The following is a 26806-nucleotide window of genomic DNA, read 5'->3' on the forward strand; positions in this document are numbered from 1 at the left end:
ATGGTTTTAAGTCAAAGACATCCCTTGACAGGCATCACTTGGTATGAAGGCTCAATTTCGATAGAGATGGGCAAATCTTCCTTGGAGTACTGTAATTATAAACACTAGGTTCATACAAAATAGAAACAATGCGTAAATCAAATCAGTCTCCTCCAAAATATAATACACTCCTAAATACCAGTGTCTATACAATCTATGACAGAAATAGATGGGGGTTTCCCTTCTTACTACAAGTTTCTAACTAACTACCTTATTATTAGTCCTATCACCAATTCTTGCAGTACCAGCCCGACCTATTCTGCCATGTGTTTTTATGAAGAATTTGGCACATATCCATATCTTAAAACCAGGTAAAGACATTGTACTCCTGTTCAAATTCTACTAATTACTGTAACAGTATTTATATGTTGTGGAGCCCAGACCACATTGTAGACCCGATGATGATTATATGAAGTTCTTATCTATTTCAGTGTCAATTGGGACAAGTAGGCATCACATGGGAAGGGAATGTTCCTGCCGTGGCACCATCAATTGGGACTAGTAAGCATCATATGGGAAGGGAATGTTCCTGCCATGGCACCATCAATTAGGCCAACTAGGCATCACATGGGAAGGGAATGTTCCTGCCCTGGTACCATCAATTGGGACTAGTAGGCATCACATGGGAAGGGAATGTTCCTGCCATGGCACCATCAATTGGAACTAGTAGGCATCACATGGGAAGGGAATGTTCCTGCCATGGCACCATCAATTGGAACTAGTAGGCATCACATGGGAAGGGAATGTTCCTGCCATGGCACCATCAATTGGGACTAGTAGGCATCACATGGAAAGGGATGTTCCTGCCATGGCACCATCAATTGGGACAACTAGGCATCACATGGGAAGGAGATGTGCCTGCCGTGGCACCATCAATCAAGACAACTAGGCATCACATGGGAAGGGAAGTGAAGAGAGGGATTTTTTAACTTATTTAGAGGAAGGGAGGCCAGTGGCTTAGATGATTTATCATGACGACTTAAAGGCGAGATGCATTGGAATTATGTATGGGAACCCGTTTTAAAAATCCTTTAAAAACAATGTGTTAGTAATAGAAAGAAAATTAGCCATCATGCCTGTTTGGCATATAGGAGAGAATCATGCTTCTATAATGGAACAAAACATTAAATGGAAATTTACACTAACTTCTGCAATAATAAATTTCAGTTGAATTGAAAAATTTAGATTTCCAAAGGTTACTTCAATGTAAGATGATCGCTAATTCTACACAACAGAAGTAAATCAGAGCCCTTTGTTTGACTGAAATATGAGCCAATCTAATATTCTCAAGTCCATATCAGATCTACACAATAAAATGCAGATTCCTATGAGGATGGAATAAATAACATATCTAATACTGCCTACTCAAGATCAATTATATTGTCTACCGAGTATGTATACATGTACTACTGAATATTCTTATACTATTCTACATGAGATGTAAGTGAATACCTATTATGTACATTTCATACGATATCTGCATATACAAATAGTCTGCTTATAAACTGATTCACTTTAAATAAATCAGGTTAGTCCACTATAGATCCCAATATTTCAATTTGACTGCTGTACAAGACATATCAGTAACAATGAAACACATGCTGCCTTGTACATAACATACTCTAACTACAACAATGTAGTCAAGGTTAACATGCTATTTAACAATACTATAAATGTACATTCACCTGCTTGCAAGATATATCATGATTCCATTTGTTAAGAATGCTCAAGGAGTCAGGATACTATTTCAATTTGTAACCAGAATGTACACTTGTGATCTTTACTTCCCAGGCCAGTCAGGCCAGTAATTAATGTGGTATCGAAAAGTAGATCCTTCAAAAAGTCGATCCATCCACATAGTTAGTCCTTCTAAGAGTTGTTCTTCAAAAAGTATGTTACTATAGTAGTTGAGCAAGGGTTTCTGCAAGTAGAAAGTTTTTGTCAACTCTAATAAACTAACAGCCGTAACTATATGAACCCTACTTTAAATAAATAGATGACATCCTAAATATATGTGGAAAATACACACAAAATTAATCTTCCGCCCAGGCGCCATTACATAATAGTTTGGGTTTTACAGAAAGGTCTTGGATTTCATGTAGATAGATGTATGGATTTTCTACCTAATCTTATCCCTTCAATATTTATATTGAATGCCAAAGACTCCATTTTATATTTGGGCCAAATGTTCTCTAAACACCTATACTGTGCTCTGTACATTTGACATTCGGTTGCAAGTGTGGGAACTTTTGCACTAAAAATAATTGCATGATGGTAATGACATTTTTTGTAATGTAAAAACATAGCCAGTGAAAGTAACTAAGGCCTCTAAATAAGGTTAAGTAATATTTTATGCTATAAAAATCATCATCATCATCTCCTCCTAAGCCTATTTATGCAAAGGACCTCTTGTTAGATTTTGTCAGTCTATCTGGAACTTTGAATTGAATTTAATTGAATTGAATGCTATAAAATCCCTGATAAAAATAATTTAATACATAATACAGTAATAATGTAATGATAAAATTCTCAAATTAAAAATCCACTTAAACTAATATAAACAGCTTTAGGGTAAAAGTTAGGGAATTAAATGTTCTAAAGTTATAAGTTTGAAAAGTTCCTTTTAAAAAACAAAAGATTTAAAAAGGTAATGAAGCTCAAATTTATACAAAATTTCTGATAACCTGATAACTTGTTTGCTTATATCTAATCATGTACTCTCTTGTTTAAAGAAAGTGATTTTAAAGTATTAATGATAACATCAGCACTGCCCTCTTGCTACTCTTCTTTTCATTCATGTAAAAGATGTAGAGTACAAGTTTCCCTACCTTTAAAACTAGATATCTAAGGATAGCAAGTTTCCTTTGGCTATGGGAGGATGAATAGTAATTTGTCTCTGGAGGTCATTGATTATTTGGCTGCATTAAGTGAATCTTAAACAATGGTACAAATTTGGATGGCTGCAAATAGGGAGAGCAGACTGATTAAGGAAATGTTGGGTAGTTTTGTTATCTAGAGGGAGGCACTTATTCGCAGAATTTCAACATTAACAGGCATGTACAGGTATCTCAATTACCTAACAACCCACCAACCCCTCCCCAAAAGTTTAGGTAAGAATGCATTTACAGACTGCAAACCTTCACTAAGGCATGTCATATCGTACCCAAGATGCATTCAGTAATGCTGACGAACTACGCCATTTTCAATCGACACCTGTAAGCCTATTTCATTCCTACCTTTGCCAATATCTAATAATGAATCTGTCAAACAAAAAGAATTATAGAATAAAGAAAATATTAACTCGTTACGGAAAGTAATAAAAGAATGTGAACAGCATTTCACTTACATCAGAGGCAGCAGAATCCTTCCTTTTGTCCCCACTTTCAATATCTGAATCAGATTCAGTTTCATTATCGCTGAATCCCATGAAGTCTCCACTAATGCCAGAACGCGGGGCCTGAAAAAGAAGAGACTCATGGTAAAATATGTAAAATTATTAAAATCAACATAAAGTATATATAACCACTAAATAATTCCATAATTGGGTAACTGGACAATTTCATCAATATTTTTACAATCCACTCCCATACGGATGGTAACCAAGATAAAGTAAAATTACAGTATCATCCCTAATAGAAATAATTGTTAAATGTTTGGGTATTTGAGAAGTAACCTTAATACTTAGTGTGGTCTACTCGCATATTTACTGTACAGAATTCAATACCTCTGAAAAGTCAGTGCATAACTGTTGGGTTTATTTTTAGGCAGTTTAACTGAATAATTATGCCACTTAGCTTTCTAGAAACTGTTCCCTTTAAAAAAATGTGAAAGTATTAATAGTGTAAGACTAATTATAGGAACTCTCACCAAAACTATGATGGGTTAAGACTGCTGAAAAAATCTAATTCTGAATAAACATTAGATGAAAATATATGTCAAATTTACAGATTGCATTATTATTCAAACTCATCGTTCAAGCGTTAGACCTTGGAACTACCTATGGTGGTCCAACCTGCTTTGTGAAACATCAATCAAGTATTCCTCCTCGTCCAGACCCAGTTGTCCCAATGATTTGCTGACTGGAACGCCAGGAAAGTAACCGTCTCCCCACCAAACTTCAAGAGACTTCTATACTTATTCTAAGACTTCAGGAAGTAATTCACTACCCGACCACTGGTCAGGCCACGAGACAACTTTAATGATATTCATGGTAGATGATTCCATGGCCTCTGATCATTGGCTGAGAAGGAAGTGCCTATCAAGAGTCTCTCTCCCAGGAAAGTCCCCCTGCCAGTGCACAACCCAACTGGTCAACCTGCAAGTGACAACCCACCAGTCTCTGGCACATAGAACCTTTTCTGCCTGAGTGAAAGGGGGACAAATCTTGCTTAAATTGGAAGCAAGAGATTTCCCACTTAAACAGATCTGATAAACTTGATCAAGGGGTAAACTAGCAAGATTAAATCAAGGCAGCTCCAGAGAAGGCCTCAATCCTTGAGGGACACTGAAGAGCCGATCAATGACCAAAGTAGCCTCACCCATTCTTGAGTGAGAAAACGTTCGTCAGTACTAGGCAGAAGCATCCCGAGTTACTCCAAACCCAGCAGAGGTAGAGGGTGTGCCAGGCTGCACTGAAGACTCATGGCCCTCTGCTGGAAAACTAGAGTTCGTACCCAAGAACAGTCCCAGCAACATAATTAGAGGTTGATGACAGACCAGGACATTGGTCAACATTTGGAGAAAGATCTCTGGCACTGACCAAATTGAAGACTAAAATTACCATTTTCTTGCCTCTATTGATCGATGAGGGGAGGGGGCAATTGCCTGTGCAGGTGGATATGGAATACCAGTCCCTCCACCACTAACAGTCTGCTGCATGCAATGACCTAAAGAGGTACCATATCCTCAACATGGCGTACCGAAGCACCCAGAGAACGGAGCAGCAGCCTACTATCCAAGTAGGAAAGGGGAAGGAGGGCACCCAAGCTCCAACACACGGCCAACAGGTGTACACTGTCCCAACTGGTTACCAGTCTACCCAGGAGGATCCTGGCTACAGCCTCAGCCTTGTGCATCCTCCTCCTTAGGGGGTCCAAACACAGGGCCAAGGTCCCAGTCGCCAAAGGGCCGATATCACCTGGATGTCCCCTACTCCCAGAAAGAGAGGTGGCATTGTAAAGAGCTCTTCCTTTAGAACTACAACTGGCCTCCAACATACTTCTTAAAAGGAGCGTCGGAATCAGAATCTGAAGAGGACGACGAGTAAGGGGACTAAAATTACTTTTGATGTTTACTAACCCTCACCTCAAGACTGCAAGCAGAGAAGTCGAGGTCTGAGGAACAAACTTCTATGAAGCTCCCCCAAGGGTAAAAACCACATAGGTTACTCCAACAGGGACCACTAAACTGGAGAACACTGTCACAGGAGAAACAGTAGGCATACGTACTAGGCCTTGCAACACAGACAGAGTTAAGGTCATAGGCACAAAAGGGAAAGTAGTTTTGGGCTTCGGGAACCACAATAACAGTGGCGGGGGTAACAATAGGCACCAGGCCATACACATTTTATAGGCCCAAAAGCTAATTTGCACTAAACTTCGGTTATGGCACTTACTGGTGTTGGACTTTTTCGATGGCACCATTACACCATGCCCTTCTTACAATCTCCAATGCTGTACAGAAATCCCTTGATTGTGGTCGGGAAGTTCGTATGATTGGCCTTGATTTTAGTGCTGCCTTTGACCGTGTTAATCATGAGGCCCTTGTTTTCAAACTGAAACAGTTGGGAGTGGGTGGGTCGTTTCTTAGCATTATTATTGATTTTTTAAGTAATAGATCTCAAAGAGTTGTTGTTGATGGGCACCATAGTGATTATAGGAATGTGATATCCGGTGTTCCACAGGGTAGTGTTCTAGGCCCATTACTTTTCATACTATATACACATGACATGTGGTTTGGCCTAGAAAACAAGCTTGTTGCATATGCAGATGATGCTACTCTCTTTGCATCAATTCCATCCCCTGAATGTAGATCTAGGGTTGGTGAATCCCTTAATAGAGATTTAGCTAGAATTAGTGCATGGTGCAAATTATGGGGTATGAAGTTGAATCCTAACAAAACTCAAAGTATGATTGTAAGTAGGTCAAGGACGGTGGCTCCTCAACATCCGGATCTCAGTATTGATAATGTTTCTTTAAATATGTATGACTCTTTCAAAATTTTAGGTGTGATTCTCGACAGTAAATTTACTTTTGAGAAACATATAAGGTCTGTGTCTTCTTCAATTGCACAAAAAATAGGCTTATTGAGAAAGTCTTTCAAGATTTTCGGTGATCAATCTATTCTGAAGAAGTGTTTTAATTCTTTCATTCTACCTTGTTTTGAGTATTGTTCTCCTGTCTGGTCTTCAGCTGCTGATTCTCATCTTAATTTGTTGGACAGAAACTTACGGTCTATTAAATTTCTTATTCCTGATCTAGATATTAATCTCTGGCACCGTCGTTCAATTAGTTCATTATGCATGTTGCATAAGATTTTTCATAACTCTGACCATCCTTTACATTCAGATCTCCCTGGACAATTCTATCCTGTTCGTAATACTAGGCAGGCAGTTAATTCTAATAGCCAGGCCTTCTCCATCACGAGACTCAATACTACGCAGTACTCTAGAAGTTTTATTCCAGCTGTTACCAAGTTGTGGAATGATCTTCCTAATCGGGTGGTTGAATCAGTAGAACTTCAAAAGTTCAAAGTTGGAGCAAATGCTTTTTTGTTGACCAGGCGGACATGAGTCTTTTTATAGTTTATTTATGACATATTTGTTTTTTATGCTGTTAATAGCTTATATATGACATGTCTGTTTTGACGTTGTTACTGTTTTTAGAATGATTTATTGTTAATTTGTTCTCTTCATTTATTTATTTCCATATTTCTTTTCCTCACTGGGCTATTTTTCCCTGTTGGAGCCCCTGGGCTTATAGCATCTTGCTTTTCCAACTAGGGTTGTAGCTTGGATAGTAATAATAATAATAATAATACAATCACAAGTGTGCAAACCTTCACTGTCCTCTTATTTCTAGCTAAAGTAAGTACAGTAACCTCTCTATAACTGCTTATTCATTGCGTACTAAGATTGTAATCTGGGTATCATATCAATCCCAGCAATAAAATTAGGGCCCTTACGCTAAGTGGTAGGCATGGTAAATCATTGGATTCACTAAGGGCAAAGGGGATTTTCATTGGGAACACCAGCACTGGAGGTCACAAACACAAGGTTCACTGGCACTGAACACACACCAAGTCACAGGTGTCACCACCTGGATCATGTCCATTGGGAACATCAAGAGCAAGATAGCTTCAGCCATCACCTCCCTCAAGAAAGACAAGGCATGCAAAGCTTTTAGATTAAAATCATCATTAGAAGTCTGCAGGGAAACAGGAAAAGATCTTCTAGTGTCTCTTGGAGAGCAGCGATCACTGGGGTAACATGCCTAAGTCTGAAAACTAGCAGACAAATCTAAAATCTCCCTAAGCTTGCCACATATTCCCCAAGGCTGGTCCAGGGGCATATATACAGAAGCTAAGACGACAAAAAGTTTCTTCAGTGCTATTTTGGACATTAATAAGGCTGACCACAGAAGACGTGGCTGCCTTCTTCCTTCTCAAAGCTTACACCCGTCACTTCAAGAGGTCAGGACAAGCACCGAGCACACTGACCATTGCAAACAATCATAACCTCTTACAAGCAGTAATGTGTGTGTGTATCTACAGCCAATCTGGCCAATTACCAGTTGCAGCAGCCACTTTTCCCTAGCAAGTACGAAACTTGCTTCCATCACAAATCCAACAACCAATGATCCTGAAAGAAACAAGGTAACTATTAAGCCTTTGGGAAAGTCGCAACAGTACGTCCGTATGTGTTGTGGCCGAAGACAAAAGAAGTCTTTAGACAGGGCTAACCACCTGATATTAGCTATCTCTAACAAATTTAACCATAGTTCCAGCTCCGATGAAGGTATTCCCAGTTTTAAAAGACGAAAGTTTTGTACACGTAAGGGAAAAAATTGACAATTTCATGTTCAACATAGAATTCTGCTAAGTTTTAATTTTAATTTACTATTCCAAGTCTATCTTTTAACATAACTAAAGTCAAATAATGTACACAAGTTTATGGTATCATAAGAAAATCATTAATATCAATATACAGTATAATGTAAACATGCTTAAACAGTGAGCGATATGAAAATGAAAAACTTACCCTTCTCCTCAGTCCTCCTCCCTCAGCTTCAGATGTTGCAGGAGACCCAGCCTATTTAAAACACACATTTTAGTTCATTTATAGTAGCCAAAATTAACAATACTCATTTTTCAAATCAGAATACACCTTTAAAGGAAAAAAAGCTCTCTGAAAGTTTGAAATTTAAAAATACAGTTAAAGGTAGTCTTAAAATAAAATCATTCACTAGCTGTAAAACATAGGAAATCATTTTAAACTTAAAACTATGCAAAATATTTCATAAAATACAAGAGACAGCAAATTTTACTTGTGAGTCAACTTTAATTCATAACCATTACTTGAGTGTGTTCTAAAAAAATTACCAATGAAGTCTATTTCAGTCACAATTGTGCTTAAAATCACTTCATTTATTATAGTTAATATGGGGATCATTTACTTAAAACTATTTCTTCCCTTAAAAAAAATTAAACAGCTAAACCCATTTTTTTCCTTCAATAAATGAATAATCTACAACAAGGGCCTATAAACCAAATGATAAGTACAATAAAACTGATGTTCTGCTTAATGATTATTTTAAAATGCTTTAACAGCAAAGAATTTTAAATCATTTGATGAAAAAAATTCAGTTTAATGGCAATTTAAAAAAAATATATATTCTTATCAAAATAAACTTCAAAGTTGTAGCCAGAGCAAAGTTAATTCTAGAAGAAGTCTAAAAATCCTCAAATCTCTTATACATGTACGATTCAAATTCATATAAAGAAATAGTATTAGATAAAATAGTCCAAATAGTCAGCAAGCTATAACTACAATGGTATGGTCTAAATTAGGTAATACGTTGTGAAAAAAAATTAAAAACATTATCATAATTATTAATAATAAATATTCTAACCATGTCATCAAGCAACATTGACTAATAGGGGTAGTAAAAATATTCTTTCTTAACTAATATATATTAGATCTTTGCATATTAAAACTAAAATTGAATAGAATGTCAAAATTCTGAAAAATCCTTTAAGAATTTTTTTCAAATTCATATACATTGTAGATTGAAAAGTGGACAATGAAAATATATTTGATTGGAACTGTTCACTGTCTGCATTCTGGAATTGAGTATACAGCTTATTCATCAAATAGTCATTGTTCACGATTTAAATTTTTTTTAATTTTGTTAGCTCTAATTGGAATTGGTGTATATTGGTTTCCAAAAGACTTAAAAAGCTATTTAGTAGCTGTCAGTTGCTTACCTCAAAATTTTCAATTTCACTTTGTATGGTTACTATAGTTGCCACAAAGATTCATTGCGAAATAAGCCCCTGATGATGTCATATCCAATCACATTAGCATTATTCACTACATCTCCTTACAAATTTTAAACTATACTTAACTTGAAATCACTTTAAGGGGATGTGTTATGACCGCTGTTAACGCGGGAGACGACATGATTAGCTATGGTGTCATAAGGGGGTGGGACTTATTACGACAGGAATCTCTACGACGACTAGGTCACAATGAAGAGAAAAAAGTTTTATCACTTTCACTTTGCAAGGATTTATTTATAGAGGACTAGATTACTTCCAGTGCAAATTCTAATCCATTTATTGCAATTTCAATATAAGCTTTAAAATATTGCTTTAGATTTTATTTCAAGTTTAAAATAGATAGTAAAGTTGCTTTGTATAGCAACATTGTGTTCCTCTGACAGCTCACAGATTTGTACTGTACTCGATTGATTTTTTAAAATATGTTTAACACTGTATTGCTTCTATCCTATGTATATAATGTATTTTCTAATTAAAGTGCATATAAAAAGGTGAATTGAGATCTTTGTAGTTGGCTTACTTCAAGTCTCTCAATTATAGTTTAATATCCAATCCTCTTCGAATACATACCTTTATCAAATATGACAGTTTTGTATCAAAAACTGAAAGCTTACTGCTGAGGGCCAGGTATCTAATTTTCAGGTCTCTAGTTAGTGTACCAAGCTTTTTGGATATCAAAAAAATTATGGCAACAGCTGCCATTTCAGCTCTCACCCTTGTTAAATGCAGCTTTTTAAATGACCAAGTTGGTCGAGAGTATATCTATTTCTATAAACCTTCCCTGATGTTTATATTGCTTTAATCTCTGGAAGTTTGGAATGTTGATGTTATCCATTAAAACTAAAGAAATTTAGTTTTCTTTTCATCATTATAACTCTAGTAAAGCAATGAGACATACTAACACCTAACAATAACATGCTGTGCATGTCGTATAGCTTCTTCAGTCTAAAGTCGAAATGGGACAAACACATTTACTCCGCAGCTCCAAATGTCAAGTTTTTTCCCCTTTATACTTTATTGGTTTTAAGTTGTCATCATCGGATTTTTTAGGATTCTCATGTCCCATGGCGGGGACAATTTTTTTCATTTTGGAGAACCTTGTAGGGAGTGCGTAGACATCACTGCTCCTTTCTGGGAAATATGTTTCATGATCACAAAGTTGAAACCTAAAAAAAAGCCTACTTTTAGTTTAGGGGAAATCAAAGAAATCTATCTGTTTATACAGGAAATAATAACACCACTCCAGCCTTGACTTTGTTATAGCCTAACGAGTTTAGATAGTCACAACCTCATTAAAAGTTTAATGGAATTACTTTCATTGTGGAAGCTCAGAAGACCATTAGGTTTTAGAATCAGGTTCTGGCTTAACCTTCCCTGTTTCAAACCATAGCCAAACTGCTCTAGTAGTAGCTAGGGATTCTAGTGCACCATTCAGTAAAGTATGGATGATGCACAGTACATCCATGATTCACGATACTCTTAAGTGTCTCAAATTCTTTATCTATTTTAAACCATTCTGCTGCAGAAACCTTGCATTCCCACATTTTTAGCCACTCTTTAGACATCTACAATTTGTGAGGCAGAAGATCGAGATGGTAGCTTGGATTCTTAAATCCCTCCTTTTGCTAAAATAAGTCTCTCTATGCAACCACTTACCCCTTATTTACAGAGATGATAGTCTAAATATCATATTACCCCTTAAATTGGAAATCCAGCTTATGCTAACAAATGTGTGACAATCACAGGGGATTATCTCAGTTTCTTTGATTTGAATATTAATACCCATCTCTGTTTGCAGTTGCTTTGCAGGGGTGGGGAGCAACTCTGGTTCATTTGCATCTCTCCAGGAAACAGACCCTGCGGAGGCAAAATTGCTAAGAATTACTAACTATATTCAAACCTTCAAGATCAGGAACCAGTAGTGGTAGAAAAGACAAGTGGCAGTGTTTTTGGACAATACGATGGCACTAGCTTACAACCGAAACCAAGTGATTACAAGATTTCTAGCTTTGTACCAGATAGCTGTGCTGTTAGCCTCGGCGAGTCAGAGATATTACTCTGATTCTTCCGTTTATTCTGGGAAAATCAAACATCTTGAGAAATAAATTAAGCAGAAAGTCATATCTTGCCAAGCAAATAGTGTCTGCATCCAGTGATATTTTGAGAGATTTGGGAGACTGTAGGGTTGCCAGAGTATAGACATGCTTGCAACATCATTGAACTAAAGGATTTTTTTGTTCACCTGTGCAGGATTCCTTAGCATGGAAGGTAGATGTCCTGTTACAAGACAGGCTGAATCTTATTCTTAATTAATCCACCACCTGCCATGATTTGACAGGTTTTAAACAAATTCAGGATCTCTGCGAACAGAACACTAATGGCTCCCTTTTTGGCCACAGAAAGAATAGCTCACAGATCTGTACCCCCTGTTGTTGGAATGGTAAAGAAGATTGGTGTACAAAGCCAATCGGCTCAAACAACAACTCTTAAAGGTGAATCATCCAAACCCATCCATGCTACATCTGCCTGCATGGAGACTGTCCACCATATCCTCAAACAAATAGGGTTTTATAAACTCTTGACGCTCTACTATAGGTCCATAAAGAGTCTGCCGATATTTTACTGCACATCAAACAATAAGATGTTTATTTTGATTGGTACAAAAGCTAAGAATCTCTCACTGACTAGAACTAGCATGGATAATTTTCTAATTTTAATGGTTATTTTTTTATAAGAAACTTTCAATGATATCAATTAAGAGAAAGACCCATGCTCAATTCTATTCTCGAGCATCTGAGATTAGAACTTCCCATTTCAGGTATTAAAGAAGATGTATTTAGGCTTGGACCATTTAGTATTGAAAGACCAAGTTGTAAGGTAAATTCTGGAATTGGAATGCTTATTCCTCTTACTGGCTCTCCAAGCACAGCAGTTGAGGTCTGAGCGACCATCAAAGACAATGCTTCCCCTAGGAAGAGAAACCACACAGGTAGCTCCAACAGGAGCAACAATGCTTGAACAACCCTCAAGTCACAAGTGAGGGATTAGGCAAACTCGCAAGGCCCCACAATACTGCCACTAGCGGTTCAGGGCCAAGAAACCGGCCAAAACACGGCCACACAGGTCGGATGACTGACATGGGGTAAGCGGTGGGAATCAGTGGGACCAGGTCAGGGATCAGGATAACCGAGGAAAGGGATAGCTCTTGCCTTAGTCTTAGCTTTGCCTTTCTTACGTATACTTACGCATCTTGCCTGCCAGGCCAGGAGCTACCATCCCAGACTTTCCAGCATTTTTTGGCTTAAGGGGGGAAACACCAGAGTTCCTAAAACTGGAGGAACCATCATGCCATTCACCACAGAGTATGGGGAGAAGTAGCCTTGCCTACTAGCTTCAACAAAATCATGGAGAGCCTGCCAGAAAGATGACTTCTTTAGGTCAAAATCTGTCAACAGCCTAAACAGTCACATGCAAAGAACTTCCACTCTGAAGGGGTGCGGCAAACTGAAGTTCATTACACACCCGCAGAACCTTAAAAACTGGTCTGTAGATCAGAGGGTTCCAAACTACTATATTCCCCCAGGGGGCTGATCCAAAGGTGTATGCACAGAGGTGACAAGAGCCTCCACAACCCCCAAGGAGACCAAAGCAGTGAAAGACTTCACTAGAGTCTTCTTGGACATTGCCCAGTCAGACCCAGATGAAAGTATCACTTTTTTCTTCTCCTTCAGGCCATATGAATGCCACTACACTAGACTCAACGACCTACACTCGGCGCAAGGGAATGATTGCGAACATGTTCTCTACCAGACACACAGGGAGTGCGATCTTCTGCCAGTTTAGCCATAGACCAGTTGCAGCTTCCACCCATCCACCATAACATAAGAACATTCCATCACTAGCAACCACAATAGATTCTTGAAAAGCAAAATACTTTTTAAGGAGCTGTCTGTACATGTGTACACGGTAGCGACCTAATCAAAAGTGAAGGCTCTCCCGATGGAAAGGGGGCGGGGCTACTTGTCCTGCACCCTCGTCAACTGGATACACTCATTATCCAACTAACGACTTTCCAGCTCATGCTGTATCAATCTCCCTAATTAAAGGATGGAGTTTTGTATCTCGTGTAAGAACAATTCAATATGATGACAAATGTCAAAATACAAATGTATAGGTTTTGATGACAGTCCATTGGATTGAGAAGAATATAAACTGAAAAAACCATATTCAAGTGGACTTCTCCGACCGTTGTGCTCTAGAACTTTTATATTACACAATTTAAATATAAATCAAATTGTAAAAAAACTTGTTTCACCTACCCCAAACACTGACTCAGGATGTTTAGCATGATATAAACAATAGTACTTTCTGTGTCCATTAAGGGCAATCACAGTCCCTATAGTATTTTTAGGGTTGATGTTGAGATCACGAGGCTCTGGTAAACCCAAGATAAGGATGCGCTTATACCACTCCATAGCTGATGCTCTCTCAATGTTCAAAAATGAAAACATAAGTGTCTTGTTTCTGAAAAACAATGCATATGTATATAAAGGCTTGATTTGCTCTCATATCTAAAACAAATTTTAAATTCTAAACATTTCTTTCAAAATTTGCTACCTTAAGTTTTTTATTAACATTCCACTTACAAGGCAACTGCTTTGATCATATAAGCTGAATTCAGTGCTCACTACATCATAAATTGTAATTGGTAATGCAAGAAGACAGTCGGAAATTTAGTCATGGCTACTGTATTAGACAAATGTAAAATTCTAATTTGTTTATCCAATGAGAAATTACACACCAAATAAATGTATTACCATAAATGGGGGTACTATTAAAAGTTGGACCTTTATGCTTAGCGAATTCTGCACGAGCGACTTGATGAGGCCTTTTTGACACTGCTCATTCTGCTGCCGATCCATTAAGGTGCAGCACTATTTCAGAGGGGCTCATGCAATTACCAAGCAGTTGAAGAATACATTAAAAACTGTATTCTTCAAATCATTTTCTTATTCTATTTCTTAACTACAGTATAAGTAATTGATCACTATTAACATTATCATCATTATTATTATTATTATTATTATTGTACTACCTAAGCTACAACTTGTTGGGAAAGCAGGATGCTTTAAGCCAAAAGGCTTCATGGGGAAAAATAGTCCAGTAAGAAAGGAAATCTGAAAATAAACTATACGAGACGTAATTAATAAAGAATATACAATATCTTCAGATTAGTGAGTGTTGAAATAGATCTGTCATATATAAACTATTAAGAGACTTATGTCAGCCTTCTAAACAAAAACATTCGCAGAAAGTTTGAACTTAAGTCTCACAGATTCGACTGCCAGATTAGGACAATCATTCCACAAACTGGTAGCAGTTGGAATAAAACTTCCACTGTAGTGTCGAGCCTTTCAATGGAGAAGGCATGACTGTTAAAGTTAACTGTTTACCTAGTACTGTTCTATGTACAGGATGGGGCTGTCTGAGAAGATCCAAATGCAAAATTTGGTCAGAGTTATGAAAAATCTAAAGCAACATGCATAAAGAACTTAGTGAACAATGGTTCCAGAGATTAATATTCAGATCAGGATATGAAACCTAATGGACAATAGTTGTTGCCCAACATTAAGAAATGAATAACCAGCTGAAAACCAGACAGGACAATGATACTCGAAACAAGGCTTAATCAAACAGTCAAAACATTCCTTCAGATTACATTGGTCAACATAAATAACACTTTCTCAATAAGCTATTCTTTGTGTAATTGAAGAAAGATTGACAGCATTTCTCAAATGTAAATTTGCAATTGATAATCGCATATAAAATTTTAAGGGAATTTTATATATTCAAAAAAACAATATTAATGCAGAGATTTGGAATTTGATGAGCCACTGTCCTTGACCTACTTACATACTAAATTTTGTTATAGTTTAACTTTAAGACCAATAATTTGCACCATGCACTAATTTTAACTAGATCTCTCAGGGGATTCAGCAGTTTTCTATGCCAAACCACAAAGTATATACAGTAGTATATACAATATATGGAACACCAAAAATCAAATTCCTATACTCACTATGGTGTCCAACAACTCTTCAATCTATTACTTAAAATAGTTGGCCACAGAAGATGCACTAATCTCACTTTCAGCAGGTGGGTCGCAGCTGTGAGACTACTTCCAAAAAAGTAGTAAGGGCCTTGGGAAAGGAAGGGACATGCAACTGCTTCTTCCCTTTCCCAGTCATATCAGAATGCAAAAGAACTACTGTAGAACGAGGACCTATCGTTAACTGCAACTACTGTAATCTAGGCCAAGCAGGAGGAGGTAACATCAGGCATTGGGCAGCAAAAATGGCAGCAACTGGAGACTGGGACAGCTTCTCTGTGGACAAAATGCCCTCGAAGCATAGAGAAGACCACAGCGCCTTCACAGCCAAGGACTTGTCCTCGTCAACATCAAGTTTGCTAAAGACTGAAGGGGAGGGGTTTCTTTATCCACTGCAGGAATAAAGTACATCCATTTCATACTAAGCTAGCGAGTACATTAGATCTGCATGATTCTTCTTCACAGACATCCTAGAGGGGGGAGGGGGGGAAGGCTCAAGGATTAGAATACCCGAGGACAATGGGTGAGAACAAGCAGATCTCTTTGTCCTCTTTCTTCAGTCTGTTGCCATATTCTACCCAATTTGGGAATGAAAATTCATTACAACCCTTGCCGGGGTAAGAATGCAAGTAGTAATCCCCCCCAAAAGAAGTACAAGGAAGGGAGTTTAACCTAGGTCATACTCATGAAGGTGCCGCACTTTTGGCTAGCTACACTAGGGCAGACAGCAAGCTTGCATGTTACTACTTCATTCCGCAAACAACAAGCAGACTGTCGAGATAAAGAGAAGATTAAAGCAGCCAGGTTGGGAAGACCACTACATCCTACAATTCGCTGGATGAAGTCAAAAGGGCCTTACAAGTGTACTAGCTACTTGACTAATTCCCCACCACCAACCAGTAACTACTGACACCTTGTTATCTTTTCAACAGCCAAGATTTTAGTTTTGCTAAGATCATACTCCTATTAAAGAAAGAGGTTTTGTATGCAAAATAAAAAAATTTTTAAAAGCAATTTGTATTTTTCCTAGCTATAAAAACCTGAGGGCTTCAAAATAAGGGAAGTTTTCAGCAGAGCTGGAACAGACATTGAATGCTTTAACAAGATAGGTAAAAACAGGTAGTGCACTCTAGCGAATAGCCCCACCCACCCGCCTACCATTGACTTCATTTTTGACCTTAAGCTCAGGACAGAGGCTTGGTTAAGTAAGTTTAGCTTTGAGGGGACCATCTGCTATATCATGTATTTTTTGTTTTAATTATTCAAAATACATAATTTCCATATATGTTTTAGATATATATAATACTTTCATCATACAAAAATTTTAAGTTATTTGAGCAAAAAATTATAGATTAGCAAAAATTCAGATAGCGATTTCCCCACTAATATGACACAATTTTATTGAAAACCATACTATAAAACCTACTTTATAACCCAAATATTTCTGAGAATTTTTAGAATTTTTTTTAGATTTCTATTTTCTTCGTCTACACGGAAAAAAAATGCCATAAAAAAAGGAAAAAAATTCTATCACACAAAACTCTGGAATTTTTATTCCTCTTTCAAATGGTATCATTCTCTCTAAAATTGAACAATAAATAACCAAGAAACTGCTACCGACATGCAAATAAGTATGTTTTTGAGTTATAAGCTTCCAAAGATTTGCTAAAGATTTTTGCTTTATTCTTAGAAAAAAAGAGAAAAATAACATAACGTTACTTTGCACTTTTATTGTTTATTCCTACATGCAGGCTCCCTAAAGAGGTATTTAAACTACACTTAAGGGTTTAAATACACTTGGTGTAAGGGTGTCATGAGTTGCCAGTGGCCTCTCATTGTTGCCATTTTAAGTTAGAATTTTCCAGCTTTGTACTCCTTTTGATGTTTCCCTCTCTCGGTTCTTTTTAAGACGCTCTCTGCTTACTTTTTGTTCTTTCTTTGGCCTTGGGTAATTTAGGCCTTGCTATAGTTCATGAGGACATTGTAAAAGCACAATGTACATACAAACTGCAAGTAAATAAACACACGTGCATCATAACTTCTATGTGTTTGGAGATACTGGCAACTGGCTGGTCTTCTCTTGGATCGTAGTTTGCCTACCCTCTCCCAATGCCTTCCAACTATGCCAGACATACAAGATTTTGAAAAGTGAAAAAAATCACTGTACATATGCAAAAATAAACAATGATTATTCAAACAATGATTATTCTGCCAAACTGTCATGCAGAGGATGCAGTTAGGATGTTGTCATCATTCAAAGACCACTTTATCTTCATTATTTGTAGAAATATTTGGTCCTGGTTGGTAACTTTATCTAATTAGTTTTCAAGGCGCATGCCTTATGCATTGACTCACAAAACCAAAAAGAACATTGTTCGTTGACACCCTTCTTTGTCCTGCCTGTGCTAATCAAAAGGCACTGACACTCCGGCCATAGGTGTCATGTCCTATTTAGATAGTACCCTAGAGCCATCAGAGCACACAAAAGCATCTTTTCTCAATTGCTACCAGACACTTTGCACATAGAGGGGATAGAGGGTTTCTTAACCGAGGTCATACACCGAAGGATTCTGGGTTTGGCAATGAACTCAGCCACAAAACTAAGAGACTACCTTCCAACCATCAGCATGGGTGACTAAATAGGAGACCACAAAATTCACATACTCTCTTCGTCAAATCTGTCCGACGACCTTCTCAAAGGGGTACATGTAAAAGCTTTGAGCACCAGGGTCACATCTTGCAACAGTGGTCGGAGGTCCTGGGTGGGCAAATTGCTTGAAGCTCCTCACAAGCATAGAAAACTCCCAGGAAGAGGAAAAGTCTACACCCTTCAGCCAATAGCCTACTTTCAAGACTGAAGGGTAGCATTTTACATCTGCAACCAAGAGGCATTTCTCTTGGTGAAGGAAGAATAGGAGTTTTTCTCTGTGAAGGAAGGCTAGGAAATCTGCAATCTGCACTGGAGATGCTCTGACTGAAGAAGTATCCCTTCTAAGAGGGTTACTGGGTCCTTAGACTGGCCAGACAGTACTACATGGGATAATTCTCTCTGGTTACCGCTCTGTTTTCCTTTGCCGATACACTGAATAGCCTGGCCTTTTCTTTCCACATTCTCCTCTGTCCTCTTACACCTGTCAACACCGAGATTACCCAATAATTCTTCCCTCAAGGAGTCAACTAATGCACTAATTGTTCAGTGGCTACTTTCCTCTTGCTAAGGGTAGAGACCCTTTAGCTATAGTCAGAAACTTTACTAAGAGAAGGAAACCATTTTTCTCTAGTCTTGAGTAGTGCCATAGCCTCTGTACCATGGTCTTGCCCGGTCTTGGATTAGAGGGCACACTCAGGCACACTATTCCATCTTATTTTTCCTCCTATTTTACATTGCTATTTATTACTTCTTATAGCCTATATAGTTTATTTCCTAGTTTCCTTTTCTCACTGGGCTATTTTCCCTGTTGAAGCCCTCACGCTTATGTCACCCTGCTTTTCCAACTATGGTTGTAACTTTGCAAGTAATAATAAAATAATAAAAATAAAAATAATAATAACACCAATCACCAATTGCTAAGTCTTGCTCTGAAGAGATACTGGGTAACTTCCAACTGTGAGGTTCCAACGACTTCCTGGATTGGTAGTACTTCCGAAAGTGCAGTTGACAAAAGTGGACTATTGTGGTTGTTCTCTCCAGATCTAGTCTATCTGTGCTAAAAAACTGAGATTTCACCCAACATGTGGCCATAAGGATGCCACCAGGATTATTTGAGTCCTCGCATAATACACACTTGGTTGATCAGTTAGCATCCAAGTGATTTCATGGGTGTTTGAAGGAATTTTCAAACACTAGCCTTGGGTCTAGGAGGGGGGAACAGAATATGTTGTTGAGTTTCCTTCTCTGGAAAGCTTCACAGAGCAGGATGCTTATCTGCCATGCAAGAATGCAGGGACTACTCCAACCCTACAACCTACCACTGGAAACAGAGTGTGTGTGTGTGTGTGTGTGTGTGTGTGTGTGCTAGTACAGCTGTCTTGCCCAGATTGCACCTGCCTAACAACTACACAGTATGAAATGCCTTCATTCTTAAAATGCTTGCAGGACTATAAATACTGCTTGCATTTCAGACATTGATGTGCAAATGCTTTTCTCTTGACCACATTGCCCACCATTCCTTTAATGCATCTAAGAACAACTGAAGCCTGAATGTCCAGAGATGGGAAGTCAAGTGGGGCTCCCCTATTGAAGTTTATCTTGTTCAACCACCAGGAGAGATCGTTCCAAGCCGCCCCCTCACCGGAACAGGAAGTTTTGGGGAATCCCTGTAGGCTGACCACAGATTCCTAACACCAGGAGGAATCTCTGATGAAAGCACATATGGTGTGGAATGAACTTCTCCAGTACTCCCTGTCTTGCTGGGAGTGCTCTTTTGAACAGGACTGGTCTAATTACCTCCGAGCTTCTTGGTGTGATTGCTTGAAGGAAAAGCTCTCTCTTCCCACAAGTCTACAGCATGTACAAGTAGTTCAACCTCTGCTTGGATATGAGATTCCACTTTTCCCAGCTTATCACCTGAGTGGACACCTGAGGAGCAGTACACAGCTAGAAGCAACAATATTGAATTGGTACACCATACCATAGAGGGAGAAAGAGGTAATTCCAAGAGAGCTTATAATTGGGTATTCAAAGGTATGCATCCTTTAGATTCACTGAAAACAAGAAGTCTCCTCTGATGGAACTGCACATAATGTACCATTTCCATTTCCAACCCCACTCCTTTTAACACACAAACTTGACCGGTGGAAAGAGGTCAAGGACAGGTCTCCAGTCCCCAGTTGACTTCTCTAGCAGGTAGAGTCGTCTGTAGACACCGTCTCTCAACTCAAAACACTTTCTTCCTAAACAACCATTCCACTTTTGTCCACTAGATCAAGGCTTTTGTGTTGGAGGATTACACGAGAACACTATCAGTATGGAAAGAAGAGGGGGGGGGGAGCACAGTCCAGAAAGGTAGCAACTATCAATCCTGAAGGACACTCACTACCTATGGTTTGGCCAAGTGTGCGCGCCAGGTTACCCAATGGCCATATAAGCATCCTCCTACTCTTGGCAGCAGGAGAGGGAACCTGTTCAACATTTTCCTCTTAAGTTTCCCTCTTCCCAGTGGCCCCCCTCCTGGAAGGACCAGGTTGGGTGGCTCAAAGGGTTGTGCATGCACAGGATCTCTTTGGATTGAAGAGGTTGCAGGCATTCTTGGTTGGGGTCTAGAAAAAGGCCCAAAGGTTGAACCCAAGGGTATCGCTGCATATCCTTTAGAACTGACAGGGCCCTTAAAGGAGAGTGCATCCTAGATCAGATAGTCCTGCAAAGCCATTCTCCCCTTCACTGCCACCTGCATGAGACTCCTTGAAAGAGAAACAGACTCTCGTACTGATGTGTTCCCGAGCGTCAGAGCTACCTTGGAACCAATTTGTTTTGAGAATTGGGACAAAGGCATCGCTCCTCTTCAAAACCTAGTTGGCCCACTGGTTTGCTAACCAAGGTGCCAGAAGGTCCCTGCCTTCCCTCCAGACAGCACACAACTAACTTCTCTAAAGACTCCGGGGTTGATAATCCCACTGACTTTGCAAAGTACATCACCACACCTGACCACTGGTCATGTCATGAGAGCTTGAAGGGAGGCCCTGACCAATGATTTGGCAACCAAGAAAGATGTGCCATTAGACTTTGAAAGTCTAGCGTACACTGACGGGTCAACCTAACGAGTTGATGGCGCACCTTTCTCTGACAAGCGAACCTAGAGAGGCAATGGTAAACCTTTCTCTAGCACAGAGCTTTCTCTACCTCGAGTGTGGGGGGGAGAGACCTTGTTTGACTGATTGAAAGCGAGAGTTTACAGATCTGACCAACTATCAAAGACTAACCTAGCCAGATCTGACCAGGCCAGCACCAGGGATTGGTGCCAATCAATAACAAGCTTTCCCCAAAAGTGGGCCAAGGGCTCCTCATCCAGTTCATTATACTCCTTATTTTAAATGAGAGTGAGAACATCCACAGAGGAACAGACTCCAGATTTAACTGCATTCATCCGTACTGGGCCAAGGTCTATTACATTCGCTTGAGATTCACTTCTCCGATGCCATCCCACCCCAAATACAACTTCTCTGACCATAGGATATACACAGCAATGTAACCGTGAGCTGATAACTGACTAGGGCATCTGACAACAGCTGTGAGAGGATCTATAGCAGTGATCACGACAGTGTGCGCCGTTTCCTTCCCTCTGCTGATCGGAGCGGGAAGGAAGCCATGGCCCTGTGCCAATGGCCATCTTGCTGTACACACAAGCTTAATGACTTCCTAAAACGATACAATCATCTTGGCATGAGAACGGAACAGCAGTCCACTATTCAGGTAAGAAATGAGGGAAGGTACAGATGCTTCTCCAACACATGGCCAACAGAAGGTGCTCAGGTCTGTGCATCTCTGCCCTGCTGAGCTATCAGGTATCTTGGAAAACCTGGGCCATGGCATGGGGTTATGATGCAGGTAACATTCACGGTCCGAGCCCATGTATTGGCCTTGGGAGATGAAGCACTGGTCTGGGACTGCGACCTCTGATATTGTTTTACCTCCCAAAAAATGTGTGTTGTTTAAGGAGCCCTCTCAAAGCTATGGCTGGCGTTCCTGGACCTCTAGGACGACAACGACTTACGAGGAGCATCAAAATCCGCATCAGTAGACAGAGGAGGCAAACAAGAAAGAATAATTACAGTATGCCAGTTTCTTCCTTTTACTAACCCCCACTTCAGATTTTGCAAGCAGAGGAGTCTAGGTCCAAGCTTCCATTGACAACGAAGCTCACCCCAGGTGAGAAACCACTCTGGTTGCTCCCAACAGAAATGACAACACTGTTAAACTCTTCTTGGGGTCTGCAACACAGACATGGGCTGGGATTACAGGCACAGAGCAGGAAGGGCCCTTGACACCTGGAATCACAGGCATAGGGGCCGAGGTGACGAGCATAGGGGTTGGAACGAGACACAGGAGTGACACCATGCACCAGGTGGAACACTGAATTTATGCCCCGGAGCAAACTTGTACCAAACTTTAGTAACTGCACCAACTTGTGCTGGAGACTTCTCTCCCACAGGAATAGGTACAACTACAGGGGACCAGAACTTTACAGTCCTTTTGGACTTTGGGACCAAAGGAGATCACCACTGGGGTCACCACCAGTGGGATTCATTGCTTCATCCACACTTGAAATCACAGGCACCACCAGGGGACCCACTTGTACTAGGAACACCCGGGGTAAGGTAGTCTTACCTACTAGCTCCCCCAACATAAGAGGGTCTACCTACCAGAGAAACAGAGGGCCAAATCTTCTTTAGGCTAAACTCCTCTTCTGCAGTCTACAGGGCAACAGAAGAGCTCCAAACCTCTGTTGGGGAGTGATGAGCAGTGGGGAAACTCCACATACCTCTAAAGCCTGAAAAACCACTGATGCAGATCCAAGGTCCCCTTGATCCTGCTGCATACTCCGTGAGGACCAATGCAGGGGTATATGCAGTTGTAATAGCAATCTCACAATGAGGTAAAGAAAGAGGTGAAGACACTGGAGAAGACTTAATTCTACTTTCTCTTCAAAGCAAATGCCTGCCACTACACAGACCAGGATCTGCAATCAGCACACAGGCCTCCTACAATAAGTTCAGTGTGGATCTACAGTGATAGTTTAGCCATATACCGGTTACACACGCACACTTTCCCTTGCCAAGTATGAATCTCTTATTCACATCCATCATACATAGCAGCAATAGCCAGCATTCACTTTCTAGAAAGGAAAAGAAAAAGATCAAAGTTTTAAGAAAGGTCACAGCAGTAGGTCCATACAAGTTGCAGCCGAAGACAAAGGTGAAGTCTCTGACATGGGGGAGAGTGGGCCTATTCGTCTAAATGCACCATCTATTCTCAACTATCTCGTCAATAAATTCAACGGCTGTTTCAGCTTCACTCAAGATTTTCCCTCTAAAGTATGAAAGGTTTATATAAGTGTAGGAACTAAAGGGAATCACTCAGGAAGGAATACCAATGTTGAGAAAATGAGAAACTTCCTCTCTAATAGACCTAACTTATTGGTAATACATGAAGAGGACACAAACATCGACTGAACTGAATGCTGTATATGGCCGGATTTCACAGAAAAAAATAACTATTGGAAAACAAAAAATTCAGCCATAGTTTTATGCACCAAAGACAAATTATTTGTTTCAAGATCTTCACAGAAAGTCCTAATTAGAATCATGCTCATTTTTGCAAGTATACAAAAATTTCAACTATATATCAAATTAATGCAATTAAAGATGAAAATCAATGTTATATCCGTTTTATTTTCCCGGAACTATTAACAAGTACAACACTCGAAAATACAAAACTAAATCACTAACAACTCCAACTTTCAAACACTAACCAAATATAAAAGAACTAACGCTTAATACTTCAACTTACTTTCTATACGGCCAACAAGCTTTGTGAAATTTAGGCATTAATTTTGACCTGCTTTCTGAATCACAAAGCATAACCAATGTGCGGCAGCCAGGCTTCAACATCCGTACCAGACCATTGTAAGTTTCTCCTCGTAGCTCATGTACTTTAAGCTGAGGCTGAACTCGCAGCTTTCCAGTTGGATCTACAAATACCCCACCTGATTGGCTTACACGTTCTTCCTCTAGCTTCCTGCAATAAAAAGTAGATAATAAAAATTATTTCTAATTACATCAAAGCTATCTTTTGTATCAAAATATCAAATGGAGGAGCTCTGAAAAATTTAAAAAAATTTTGGGGGAGGTTCTGTATGGTCTCCAAGGACTTTCCTGTGAAAAGGCTAGAACAGGGAATCTAATATGACAGTATTACCAAAGAAACACTGTCTACCATACATTAGGACCAGTTTATCAATGTGCAAACCATTGACAAATGCAGAGAGAAGACCTCGCAAGTTCAGGGTCACTTGACCTTACCACAGTACCTTAGTAGCTAAAAGTCGTTTGCTATGAGCAATGTCATACATGGAGTCCCAGAAAGGAACCATCATTCCAGTTGAAGCCAGCATACCTACATCACAACATACCCTCAACTTTCATTCACATCTAGTCATCTAAGGGTACACAATGTTATCATTGTGTAATTAATCACTTCAAAAAGATTAAGTACCAATATTCAGTGTTTTCATCCCTACATTATGGGGTCAGTTGCCTTATATACCCTCTCCAATGCCTTCTCTCAAAGGCATCCTCTTCCACCAAACTATTTTCCTCCATATCTTGCATCAATCTCTCTCGCCATCAAATTTTCCGCCTCCCTCCAATTTCCTGCCCCCAAAGAGGTTCCTCCTAACCCTTCTTCCTTCCCTCCCCACAATCCATCCTCAACAAATCCCCACACCATTTCGGTCAAAAAACTTATGACCTCCAAAATCTTTACTATGCCTGCTATTGTTTGTAAATCATTTTTCAACCAGTGATATTTCCATAATCCACCTCAACATTCATCTGTTCTCTTACGCTTTGTTTACTCTTTTCCAATCCATATAATAGCACTGGTCTTTCTACTAAGCTATAGCTCTTATGTTTTAGCTTGATTGGCATTATCATCAGAATTTCATATTACATATCAAATATTTAAAAAACATATGTATGAGCCTCTCAATCATTTTTATTATTAGAATTTCTATGCAAAAGTTTCATCACTTCAAAAGTTTACATGTGTTAGCTATAAAGTTGTCCTGTAAATTTGTTTTTCATTACTGCATTGTGCAGGGAGGGAAACAGCACAAAGGAGGTCAGTGTGCAAAGGAGAGCGGCTGGTTTGAAAACCACTGGCCACAAGCAGCACCAAGCAACTCCAAATGTGAAATTTTATATAACTGGTTATACAGTTCTCTGTACCGCAAAAAAACCAACCCAGGAATAAAAAGGGCCGACTGTACATAAAACATAAAAAGAGAAGGTTGATATTCTCTTATGGACTACATATATAAAATGATACAATAAGATTAAATGATTTATAACTCCTGGATTCAGATTTTGTCTAGCAGTACAAGTATAATACCAAACTGGTTGGTGCCCATTGAGACATAGGTCTCCAGAAATATTTTTCTTTAGAAGTTGGGACGCTTGCACTTTGTAGATATTGGCAATGTAATTCATAGGTCACATTCATCAAAATAATTAAGACATTTACTAGCACAATTGCAACCACTATTCATTGAGACCTAAGTAGACAAGGCTTGACAGAAGTCTTATGATAGGCTTAGGTTTGAATAGCGTCTCAGTTTTACGATATATTCAGCTCACAAAGGGGTTTTCTGAATGGAATCCTATGTTAAGTACAGAGATATATGTAATATGAACTATACTGGACATACAAATGGAAATTTATGACAAAACTATAATACTTACACCAGGTAGGACATGACATATCCTCCAGCAACAATAAAAAGTACAGTAATAAAGATGGAGACGGCAGGAACTAGATCATCTTGGGTTACATTCTCCCTGTTGAGAAAAATAACTCTTTATTCAAAAGTCATTATACTACAAAATAAAAACTCCATGCAAGATGGACTGTTTCAATACAGCAACAAGCTAAGAATCTAATATAACGTAATTAGAACACACAATATCAAATCACAGCAGTGATAAAAAGAAAAAAAAATCAAAATATGGTTACGTCATCATCTTCACCAAATCCTATTTCAGGACAAGGACATCCTAAAAATCAAAATCTCTCTATCTGACCCTTTAAAATCTTGTTGTCAACCTGTACAACCAGAAACTAAGCTGAATGAAAGACTAAGTGCTGGATTATACTATCATTAATACAATCACAGCTTCTATCAAATACAATACTGTACAAGGAAGATGGTTTTAATTGTTTTGGTACAACAAATGCAGCACCTATATTGTAAACACAAATATAGTGCACAAATTTGAGTAATCCTGCATATCGCAGAATAAAACAGTTAACACACAAGGGCATTTCTACCATTAACTTACAGAAGTCTATGAAAGGCTGTAACTTTTAAGATATGACAAATTTGG

At 38.9% G+C, this 26806-nt stretch overlaps 1 protein-coding gene across 3 annotated transcripts in view; it reads right to left on the reverse strand.

Annotated features, from left to right (window-relative positions):
* Nucleotides 1-948: 948 nt before the first annotated feature.
* l(3)80Fg (dnaJ homolog subfamily C member 16 l(3)80Fg) overlaps nucleotides 949-26806 on the reverse strand; it is a 120795-nt gene continuing 94937 nt past the window's right edge. For all 3 annotated transcript variants that reach the window (XM_068348050.1, XM_068348049.1, XM_068348048.1), the window contains exons 12-17: nucleotides 26165-26260; nucleotides 24213-24440; nucleotides 13917-14121; nucleotides 8297-8347; nucleotides 3386-3496; nucleotides 949-1960 (exon numbers count right to left, since the gene is read on the reverse strand). In XM_068348050.1, the coding sequence (XP_068204151.1) occupies nucleotides 1820-1960; nucleotides 3386-3496; nucleotides 8297-8347; nucleotides 13917-14121; nucleotides 24213-24440; nucleotides 26165-26260 (832 nt within the window). In that variant the 3' untranslated portion in view covers nucleotides 949-1819. The remainder of the gene's footprint in view (nucleotides 1961-3385; nucleotides 3497-8296; nucleotides 8348-13916; nucleotides 14122-24212; nucleotides 24441-26164; nucleotides 26261-26806) is intronic.

The sequence above is a fragment of the Palaemon carinicauda genome, chromosome 24, assembly GCF_036898095.1.
Source record: "Palaemon carinicauda isolate YSFRI2023 chromosome 24, ASM3689809v2, whole genome shotgun sequence".
In the NCBI taxonomy this organism is placed as follows: Eukaryota; Metazoa; Arthropoda; class Malacostraca; order Decapoda; family Palaemonidae; genus Palaemon; species Palaemon carinicauda.